A 12,013-nucleotide genomic window follows, 5' to 3' on the forward strand; every position below is an offset into this window, starting at 1 on the left:
ATGGGTCATTCTGTGCCAAATCAACAAAGTTCACAACCCGACCATACCAGAATTTTCTGAAACTCTACTATTTGGTATTTGAAATTGTAGCTTTCTCTGTGGTGTAGTAATGGAGTTTTGGGGGCTCTAAAATACAAAAAAATTGTCGATTTTTGGTCTGCGCTCGAAACTTCCATGGATAATTGCTCTTACCCTAATTGAGGTAGAGAGCTCGTTGTAGACTTGTTTGAAAGGACATGGAATAAGCTTTCCAACGGTGTATCACATCACTATATTTAGAATAAAATCTTTTCAAGGTCACCCACTTTGACCTTTGGACCTTGAACTTTTAAAGATGCATATCTGCTATTTCCTTGGTACTGAAATATATTGTTAACACAAGGTTACGCTATAACGTAACCAAATTTGAAGTTAGGATGGGACGATTATGGGATAATTAAAAAAAAACAATTTAATTCGTATAAGTGTATTTTTTGAACCGGTCATTTCCAGTGGGAGTTTGCAACACTGTTTTTATTTACTTTTAAGAATAATATGATTATCTACCGTAGTGAAAAATGGAGAAGAATGTTTGTTTCCTGAGAAATAACTTACATGCACCATAGTTCACAGGTTGTTCTTCAGTATTCAATCATTCATTCAGTCTTTGCATGGCAAGCTGGCATTCGTCCATTGTTAAAGTGTACATTCTTCTTGTAGCAGTGGAAGGATCCACTTTTGTTAGAACATTGCACGTTGGGACCCAACAAATGTCCAGTTGAACCAAATGGGGACAAAAATGATGCTGATGGTCCTTGAGGTTGAAGAAAGTTAATTTGTAAATCACCGGTGTCTTCAGACACTTTATGAACACACACTAGCCACCAGTTGTTATTATATTCACAAGTAAAATATCCAGTAATATATATGAATTCTAAGGCATTTTAACATATTATGAAACGATGTTCTATAAATTCATCACATGCAGAATTACATTTCATATGTATGACATCTTTTGTAAAACGAAGTACGGCATGAACCTTTTTGATTCCTGGAATGGAATTAACTTTAGCAAATCGGTCACACAACATAGAAAAATCATCCTCATGGTAGGCAACATTGATGAACTTTTTGCGATTTTTGTAGTGTGCTGCTGCTCCATCCGAAAAGTAAAATATCTTGACCAGGTTGTAGGAACCAAATTTATGCTTCTAAAATGTAATAAGTACTTTCTGGAGTAAGTGAACTAATGCTTTATCATGCTATCTGATATGACAACCAAATTTTCAGTTATGATTGTAGAAGTATTGGGATTTCCATAATAAATAGTGAATGGATGTATTGTTGTTGCTTGACCATTGTTCCAATGAAAACCTCGCGAGGCATCTTGCAACACACAGGGGTAATTTTCTGCAAAATCACAAGGGACAATGTAGTGCCTATCAAGAACTGTTTCTTTTAAATGCTTGAGAAATTAAACTTGTTGGCATGAAAAAATTTCCCATCAGGTGCACATTTTTTCAACTAGAATTTCTATGAATTCTGCAGACTTCATTGATGTTTCAAGTGTTGATGTGTCTGTGGATATCCACTGTTTGTTCCTGCTTTGGTGTTAATTTCCAGGTGATATTTATTAATTTCAAAATGTGGACTGTCAAGGTTTCCACGGATCTCAAAATCTTCAAGGCTTTCTAATCTGGATGATGCCATGATGCTGGTGATCAAGGTATCTTACTTAAAAAAAGTCAGCTCAAATTAGAACTGTCACACTAAACACACTATCTATTCAACATTCTACCACACTTGTTTCAAACAACACTGCTGCACACATTCTTCACTTTCTAGTTGCAGAAGTATTGCAGATTAGCAAGTCTGCAATGCAAGAGTGCAGTGTTGCAAACTCCAACTAGAAATGACTGGCTGAAATAATACACTAATACTAATTAAATTGTTTTTCTTTAATTATTCCATTATCATCCCAACTTCAAATTTGGTTACGTTATAGTGTAACCTTGTGTTAACAATATATTTCAGTTCCAAGGAAATCGCAGGTATGCATCTTCAAAAGTTCAAAGTACAAAGATCAAAGTGGATAACCTTGAAAAGATTTTATTCTAAATATAGTGATATGATACACCGTTGGAAAGCTTATTTCATGACCTTTCAAACAAGACTACAACCAGCTCTCTACGTCAATTAGGGTAAGAGCAATTATCCATGAAAGTCTCGAGCGCAGACTAAAAATCGACAATTTTTTGTATTTTCGAGCCCCCAAAACTCCATAACTACGCCACACAGGAAGCTACAATTTCTCAGGATTTCATATCTTCATGAAGACTACCAAATAGTAGAGTTTCAGAAAAATCCAAGATGGTCGGGTCTTTTTTTTGTTGATTTGGCTTGATTTGGCATGGAATGACCCAGATGGAAAGTCAAACAATCGCCCCTGACCACCAAGCTGGCTGGCTTCTTAACCATATGGTAACGAGCCCTCTGATTTTGTGTATATTTCTTTTTCTATGTTTATTGTGTAAGTAGTTGTATATTTTAATAACCATGTAATGTACATATTGTATTTCTCTCCAGTTCCAAACAATGATTGAGCACCTGTAGGAGGCAACCAGAGAATCGTAACGATGTATGACTCCCCGCTTTCCCTCCAAGAGGCATGCGTTGACTTCATCTGCGAGAATATTGAGGCCATTTGCGAAAGCCATCCAGCTCAAGATGACAGTGGTTCCGTGAAACTTACATTTCGCGAAAATGATGTATACTTTCATTCGGAAATATCAGAACAGCTCTTGACTACTCTCTGCGAAAAGGGCAAACTAACGGACTCAACTCTCACTCTATTCGATGCTAGCGTAACTCGTCTGAGGCATGTGAAGTTGAAGAATGCCAGTGGTGTCACGACCAGAGGCCTCAGGGTCTTACGAGCACACAAGATTGTGGACTTGGAAGTGACGGGATTGAAAGTTACAGTGAACGATTTGATTGGCTGTTTAGGAGAGTGGACTTTACAGAATTTACGTTCCCTTAACGTTGCTAGGAGTACTTTTATGGATAGCTCGAAGTACTGTGTAGTGGTTGCGTTGTCAAAGTTGCGGAACCTTCAGACACTTAACGTGAGCAATACCGAGTTTAACAGGCACGGGTTGGAAATCGTTGCGGAAGATCTTCCATTGTTAGAAAATTTAGACATCTCTTGCACGCGTGTGGATGACATATCAGCTTTAAGGAAGTGTCGTGATAGGCTGAAATCTTTAAGTATGTATAATCTGAAAGTGGCGACCTGTGAAAATGTGATTCCGGTGATTCTGGAGCTGAGTGAGTTGCGATGTTTGGACATCTCTGACGAGAGGGATAACCACCCATTCGAGATGTTCACGCCGTTGAGGTCGAAAGTCACCGAGCTGCTTCAAAACCCTGAGTGCATCCGTCATCTCACCTCCCTTGACATTTCCGGCAAGGAAGAGATCGACCTAGTGGATTTAAAGTGGTTTGTCTGCCAGCAAAGAAAATTGACGTTCTTGGGGCTTATTCAGACTGACGTTTGCTATGATGACATGTTCACGGATGAGAAGAATCCACAGTATAATCCGAATTTGGTTGTAAGTAGATTTTCTCCTTTCTTTTCAATAAACAGTGTGTTCACCAGTCTGGAAATCCTGGAAAAATTAGGGAATTTACTTTTTCTGGAAATGTCATGGAAATTTACTCTTTCTGGAAAAAATTATCACTTTTGTAGTTGTACACTAAAAGTGAGGGTAACAGTTCGTTATATCGGAGACACATTAAAATCGGATTTTTTGTGTTTTGCATGGTTCGTACTTGCCAATTGTGTATTGCGGAATATAGTTCAAGGTGCCATTATGCTTTTTACACTAAAACAAACACAATTTTCCACATAGAGAGTAGTTTTTGTTATTCCTTTTTTCACTTCCTTAACACACAATATGGTGGGCAGAGGTTGACTAGCGTTGTAGGTATGCAGTGTTTCCAACCTTCTTCACAAAAAAATACATACTATCGTGTTCGTCACGTGTGCAAATTGTACATTGTGCACGGGTAGCTGATGGATAGCCCAACAAACCATTTCCGATAAGGTTAGGTTAGGCAAGCATAGTTTGAAAAAGGGGGGTTGGAAACACTGACAGGGGGTTACGTCATGAAACGTATGCAGCATCCGGTTCATGTAGCGAAAGCAATGGTGAGATATTTCTCTTGAAAAATACATAATTTCCCGGTGAAAGAAAGTAGCTCGACGAACATTGGAAACCTTACAGAAACTCATTTCCGTAAGTAGTTTCTTCTGTAAAAATGAAGAAATGTGTCTCCCATATAATGAACTGTTACCAAAGTGAGTTTTTGAACAAAGGAAAAAGGATAAGCAAGACATTTTAAATTTGCTTTGGACAACCTATAAGTGTACTTCAGTTTGTTACCAGTAGTTCCTGCATGAATAAATAAATAAAGTTCCTTAAATAATGTAGGAAAAAGGACCATGCTTTGAACTATTTTCAATTGAAAGTCTACTATAGTAAGTTAGTACTTAGCAGTTACCACGTTCTTGTTGCAATTTTTGGATTGTTTGGTTTATATTAGACTTAGAACATATACAGAGGTTGTTTCCGATCTGTGGTGACCAAATTGCACACCTTGTGAAGCAACACCAAGCGGGAAGAGAATGAAGCTGCCAGTCGTGTGGGCACTTTGGACCCTTGACTGTGCGTGACAGGTATGGTGATAGCGTATCGGGAAGAAAGCCGCCAATAATCAGTGCATATTGAGAGGGTTCCATAACTGCAGTTTCAGACGTAAACTACAGTTATAGTGCCATTATAAAACTGTGCAAGGAGCGTGGATTCACTGTGTTCAAAAATGGCATATATAACGGGTGTTGAAAGTGGCAGGTAAGGCGAAGCGTGGGATGATTCCTGTGGGGCAGAACAGAAACAGGCCAACCCCCGGCCTGTCACTAGCCGCACACCAGCTACAATTCGGGACGTCAGGATGCTGGTCACTAGGGAGAATCCAGTCACACAGAGAAGTATCGCGAACCGGCTACAAACATTACTGAAGACAGTGCACACCGTCATTCACCACGATTTGGGTTTTGAAAAGCGACGCAAAGGGCATGTTCATAAGCTCTTGCCAAAACACATCCAGGAACGTCGCACTAACTGTCGATAGCTTTATGAGCGGCACCTGTCAGGTGAAAAGTGGAAGTTTGTTGTTACATTGGACGAGGCTTATGTTTATCTTGATGGCTGTCACAAGCCAGGTGCAATTTTTTATCGATCTACAGGTACAAGGGACTTTCAAAGATGGTTCACTGAATGTAAGGGAAGTTTTGGCACAGGTTTCATGGTCATTGCTAGATACTTGTACAATGGCAAGCTGACCATACATTGTGTTGCCAAAAATACAAATGTTAATTCCGATTATTATCAGGCTAATGTCCTGACATCTGTTTATCGCCATGACATTCCCCATCTCTGCGGGAGGGACCAGAATGGTGTGTGGGTGCATGAAGACAAGGTATCAAGTCACACATCTCTCTCAACCCACCTCTTCGTCCAACAAATGGCAGAAGAAAATGGAATTTGTGCCATTCCTTTCACTCCAGTCAAGTCGTCTGATGTCTCACCGATGGCCTTTTGCGCCTTCGGCCTACTGAAACAAGCCTTGTCTCACAGGAGACCCCACACCATCGAAGGGATATGGAAAGTCTGGCACGAGGAGTTGTTGAGGCTGGGCATGACTACACTTTGCGCCAGTCTCCTACAGTGGAAACTTCGCTGTCGGGCAATTGCCAAGATGCATGGCCACCAAATAGAGCACTCTCGATGGTGGCGACATGGTTTCTCTGAAGGTAGGTGCAGTTGGAAATTGTCACCATAGATTCAAAACAACCTCTGTATTACAAAATTTGACTATAATTATGTATTATCTATGCTATGATTGTTACTTTTTTTTTTTTTTTTTTTACATAAAAGGATCTTAGTTTACCATTAGTCAAAATGTTGCTCCTATCTATCAATCAACTTCTTCAGTTTCCCTACTTGTTATTACTTTTAACTAGGTTAAGTTGAATGCTAACTGTGGTGTGTAGATAAAATGATGTGACCTTTTTAAAGACATGTGTGTAGACATGAATTGCCCGAATGACTTGGTATGGAAAATTTTGGTTATTGGTTTAGAAAATTTGCAGATGTCTGAAAAGTTTGTTTAGATGAGATTGTACAACACTTTAAATAAATAAATTTATGGAATGATGTACATAAGGATTCTGTAGATATCAGAATCACTTTTAGTGAAAGTACATTAATCTCGTAAACATTTAATGGTATTTATTAGGCTCTAAGAAGGAAAACAAAATATATGTACTGATGGGTTGAAGCTCATATGAAGGGAAATTTAATATGTAAACTGGAAGTTCTTAAATTTCTCTTGATATAAAATTCAATACTTCTTGTGGCAGAAATATCAAACATTTTGTGTAGAAAATTATACAAAATACTAATCATGTTAAACCATTAATAGTGTCAATATCATTAAACTGGAAATAAACCTGGCAATTGATATTTAGCAAAGTATCATTTAAAAACTTGCCAAAATTCAGCTACAAAGTCTATAAGAATATTTTAAGTTACAATTATAGAGTACATCCAGAATGTTTTATTTTCACTGGAAGAAAAGTTACTGCAATTAAGATTGTTTCATTAGCATAACACACTCAAGAAACAGTTCTATAGTAGGTTCATATACACAGTATCAGATACAGAAAAATGTATATTTACATATAATTTTTTATTTGCTTTAATCCAACTGTGTGACTGTAATGCACAGATTGTCAAAGAAGAGACATTTAAACCCACGATTGGTAAAGAAAGTTCATGAATTAAGTAATGATAATGGTATAAGATTGATTACTTTTGCAACCTCAAAGAATTTAATTGTGAAAAGTACCACTTTTAAACATAAAAGATATCCATAAATATACCTGGTCTTCTCCAGATGGTAAAACTCATAATCAGATAGATCATATTCTCATTGATAAGAGAAGGCATACTAGTATAATTGACGTTCGTACACATAGAGGTGCTGACTGTGCCAGTGACCATTATTTAGTAATTGCTAAATTAAGAGAAAGACTCTCAGTGATAAAACATAAGCAACAAAATCTAAAAGTTATAAAATTTGATACAGGAAAGTTTGCTGATGCAATAATTAAGAAAGATTACCAAATTAAACTGTCAAATAGATTTGATGTTTTGCAGGATTTAAATGATGCTGAAAATATAAATGAAACAGACGTAAATAAGAATTGGAAGCACATACGTAATGCAATAAAATCAGCAGCTAAAGAAAGGATAGGATACCATAAACCAAGAAAAAGTAAGCCATGGTTTGATAATGAATGTCATAATCTAATAGAAATAAGAAATCAGGCTAGACTTAGGTGGTTAAATAACTCGGATGATACAAATCTAAGCAATTATAATAGAATAAAGCAAGAAGTTAAACGCACGTTTAGAAGTAAAAAAAGAGATTACTTGAAAAGCAAAATTAACGAAATTGAAACAAACAGCAAAAAAAAAAAATATCAGAGATTTATATAAAGGTGTAAATGAATTTAGAAAGGGGTGGCAACCTAAAGTAAACTTGATAAAAGATAAAGACGGTGATTTTCTAGCTGACCCAAGCGATATTCTAAATAGATGGAAGAACTACTTTAATGACCTTTTAAATGTCCATGTAGGAGATAAATCGGAAGTAAATGAAGTACACACAGCAGAACCTTTAGTTCCAGAACCTAACTTGACTGAAGTTAAAGATGCTATTAAAAGGCTAAAGAATAACAAAGCACCTGGCATTGATTTAATACCAGCTGAGTTAATTAAATATGGTGGAAATTCATTAATATGTCAAATTCATAAATTAATTTGTTTAATATGGAATAAAGAAGAAATCCCTCAACAGTGGAAAGAATCCATAATTGTTCCTGTGTTTAAAAAAGGTGATAAAATGAACTGCAGTAATTACCGTGGAATTTCTCTACTCTCAACAACATACAAAATATTGTCTAACATTCTTTTAACAAGACTAACCCCATATGCTAATGAAATTATAGGTGATTATCAATGTGGATTTAAACGTAACCGATCAACTACAGATCAAATTTTTCACATCAGACAGACACTTGAAAAAAAGTGGGAATATCATCAAAATGTCCATCAGCTATTCATTGATTTCAAAAAAGCATATGATTCGGTCAAAAGAGATAAATTATATAATATATTAGTAGAGTTTGGAATACCTAAGAAGCTTGTTAGTATGATAAAAATATGCACTAGTGAAACAGAATATATTAGTAGAGTTTGGAATACCTAAGAAGCTTGTTAGTATGATAAAAATATGCACAAGTGAAACAGAAAGTAAAATTCGTGTGGGTAATAATATGTCTGACAAATTTACAATTCATGATGGGTTAAAACAAGGAGATGCATTATCTCCATTGCTCTTTAATTTTGCCTTAGAATATGCTGTAAGGAAGGTAAGAGAAACTAAAGAAGGACTAAAATTAAATGGTGTGACTCAGTTGTTAGCATATGCAGATGATGTAGACTTACTGGGGGATGATGTGAATACAATTAAGAATAATGCTAAAATATTTTTCAAAACTGCTAAAGAGATAGGTTTGGAAGTTAACAAAGAGAAAACTAAATATATGCTTACAGGCCGAAACCAAGTGTTAGGTAATAATCAAAATCTAATTATTGATAACAACTCGTTTGAACCATTTTCCAAATTCAAATACTTAGGAGTAATATTAACAAATGAAAATTATATTAAAGAGGAAATAAAAAGTAGGCTTAATTCAGGAAATGCATGTTACTTCTCTCTTCATAAACTTTTGTCTTCTCGTTTAATATCTAAGAAACTAAAAGTTAAAATATACAAAACAGTAATTTTGCCCGTAGTATTATATGGGTGTGAAACTTGGTCCCTTACATTGAAAGAGGAACATAAATTGAGAGTATTTGAAAATAAGATCCTTAGGAAAATCTTTGGACCTAAAAGGGATGAGGAGACAGGTGAGTGGAGAAGGTTACATAATTTAGAACTACATAATTTGTACTCATGTCCAGATATTATTAGAATAATTAAATCAAGACGACTTAGGTGGGCCGGCCATGTGGCACGAATGGGAGAGGAAAGAGGAGTTTACAGGATTCTTGTTGGGAAACCAGATGGTAAGAGACCTGTAGGAAGGCCAAGACGAAGATCAAGGGACAACGTTGAGATGGACCTAAAGGAAATCGGTAGGGATGGGAAAGAGTATATAGATCTTGCTCAAGAAAGGGACAGATGGAAGGCCTGTGTTGCTGCAGTCATGAACCTTCGGGTTTAAGAAGGCTAGAGAGTTAGTTTTAGTTAGTTAATCAAACTGTTCAAATATTTTACAATGTCGTTTATGAGGAAAAGCATTTCTATAAAAAACATATATCTATATGTATGGCACCAAAAGCAATACAAGCAATTTTAAGCATGAAGAAAAAAAGATTTAAGTAAAAAGAAATGATCAAAGATGATTTTTTAAAATAAAAATCATGATTGTTATCCACCCTCCATTACATTATTTCACATATATGTAATTTCATTACGAGCAATGTAGTCGTGTAGCAAGGGCTGCTCTTAATAATTCATTTAATTTCATCGTACAATTTTCATAAGATAATGTAAAGTGAACATGTCTATATATATTTCTGAAACATATGTAAAAAAAAAATGTTTACACCTTTGCACCGTGCTGCATTGTGTGATGTGAGGCAGGGGAGGAGGCAACCAGAATATATTGCCTTAGTAATTTTTTTACTTTAGCTATTTCCAAGTCACTTTTGCTACCATAGTGTATCTTCTAGATGAAGAAATGGGTGGAGGGGCCAGCTTAAGTAGTGTTCACAAAAAGTGACTTTCAGTAATAAAATAGTAGTAGACAAATTGTCGTAATTAAGTACTTTAGGGAGATTACAACATGATGGAAGGGATGCACCATTGACATTGGGGTGGATGTCACCCATGTATACTTCGCAGCTCCAGCATGTAAATATTATACAGGCTGGTCCATAAGTGTCGAAACACCTGTCTAAAATACAGGTAGGAAAACACCAATGTAAGGGCCACATGATATAGGAAAGGGGGAGAAACATGTTAGGGTATGTTACCGACATGGTGGGTATCTTCGAGTATCTTTTTTTGTAATAGACATCAAAATGGTGTCCAATTTCATGAGAAACACGATGATATGCTTAATTTTAGGGCTATGTTACGAACAAGGTAACACATGTACCCTCTTTTCTTGCATCACGTATATAAGTATGGGTACATACATATTTGTGTTTAATAACAGATTCAAGATTGTGCTACAAAACTGAGCATGTTGCAGGGTATTGAATGGCATTTTATTGTTAAGATGGTGAATATAAGTTTGAATTCAAATTTATTTTTATTTTATATTTATTCTTAAGTTTATCGCTGTGTAAATTAGTCCATTTTTGCTTCTCAAATTTGTACATCAGAATTAATCAATTTTCAATGATTTTGTACAACTTATAGTATAAATCAGACTTCAGAAAGTGTCGTGTTACTAAATACCTCGTTAATCGGGAGTAAAGGTAGGGATAAGTTGACCAGCTTAACGAAAGTCTGGATTAACTAAAATAACCTAAAGGAACAGTAGAAGTGCATAAAACTCCATTTATAGCAACAAAACACATTTATTATGGTGTATTTAAAGGGATAGTCCTAAATACACTATACAGTACAGTACAAAGTCGGCAGGAAAGAGAATTTCATCAGTGGTTGACTGCATTTTTTTGGGAAGTTCTTTTGTTGACTTCTATCCATTTAAAACCTTGCAGTCTGCTTTTTTTTTGGGGGGGGGGGGGGCACCTTTGCCTGTCCGGATTAATGAAGTTTTACGGTATACTCTAAATTTTAAGAGTTTATTTAGCATTTTGCAATTTATTTCACATCATTCTTGACACAACATTGTAGGAAAATGCACCTCACATCTTTCAAGAACATGAAAAATGGACATTACAGGGTGTCATTTCACATTCTGCGTTTCTGTCAAAAATAAAACATGCATGTCTATGTTTAGGGATGCTTGATTGATGTTTTTCCACACTTATGAACCACCCTGTACATAGGGCATCTAAAGGTTGAAATTCTAATATGTCATCTCGTAAAGTATCAGTTTTTAAGGATAATTTAATTCAATTAGATAGGTAAATATTTTATACTCTCTATATTCCAGGTGACAGGGACTGCTTCTGAGGCACAAATTCTTGAAGCCTTGCGTCGTTATGCTCATCGTCCTGTGTACATTCAGAAGTGCTTGTACAACCTCTTCCGCCTCACGCCTAACTTCACCGATGCTCGTGTTGATGTTATCCAGGTATGTTAGCCATGATATTAGTACTCCTTGTATTTAAGATGTAATTTTTCCATTGTCTGTCAGATTATGAACAAGTGTCAGTTTTCATGGTGAAGTGGTTAGTGTAACATACCATGTTGCCCGTGGTCTTAAATGTGAACCTTGGGTGCAAGAGGCCTGCATTGTTATGCAAAACCTAGGGCTGAGCTGATATCGATGGCGATGTATCTGGATCTGAAAGTATCGGTTGGAATTTATTTACCGATACAATCCGATACTTTTCCGGAATTTTGGTACCTCATGTGATCCGCAAAAATCCTACGCTACACTTTTGCAGAGTCTAAATTATGCAAAATTCGAACTTCCTTTTTATTCTGCACCAATTTTTGCGTGAAAGCTGGATTTTGTGATTACACAACTCGTATTTTCATTTTCTGACATAATTCTTGAATATAGAAAGTAAAATTCTTTGTAAATTCATACACGTAATTGGAGTTTGAGAATCACACACAAGTATTTATCAACATTGAGAACAACTTACAATTATTACATTTTTCAAGTATCAGTATCTGGTCAAAGTGGTATCAG

At 36.0% G+C, this 12,013-nt stretch overlaps 1 protein-coding gene across 3 annotated transcripts in view; it reads left to right on the plus strand.

Moving 5' to 3' along the window:
- Nucleotides 1-12,013, plus strand: part of LOC145995979 (protein zyg-11 homolog B-like) — a 41,060-nt gene that overhangs the window by 10,813 nt on the left and 18,234 nt on the right. For all 3 annotated transcript variants that reach the window (XM_083132086.1, XM_083132085.1, XM_083132087.1), the window contains exons 2-3: nucleotides 2,566-3,590; nucleotides 11,306-11,446. In XM_083132086.1, the coding sequence (XP_082988212.1) occupies nucleotides 2,616-3,590; nucleotides 11,306-11,446 (1,116 nt within the window). In that variant the 5' untranslated portion in view covers nucleotides 2,566-2,615. The remainder of the gene's footprint in view (nucleotides 1-2,565; nucleotides 3,591-11,305; nucleotides 11,447-12,013) is intronic.

Source organism: Lepisma saccharinum, chromosome 12 (assembly GCF_977018435.1).
Source record: "Lepisma saccharinum chromosome 12, izLepSacc3.1, whole genome shotgun sequence".
NCBI lineage: Eukaryota > Metazoa > Arthropoda > Insecta > Zygentoma > Lepismatidae > Lepisma > Lepisma saccharinum.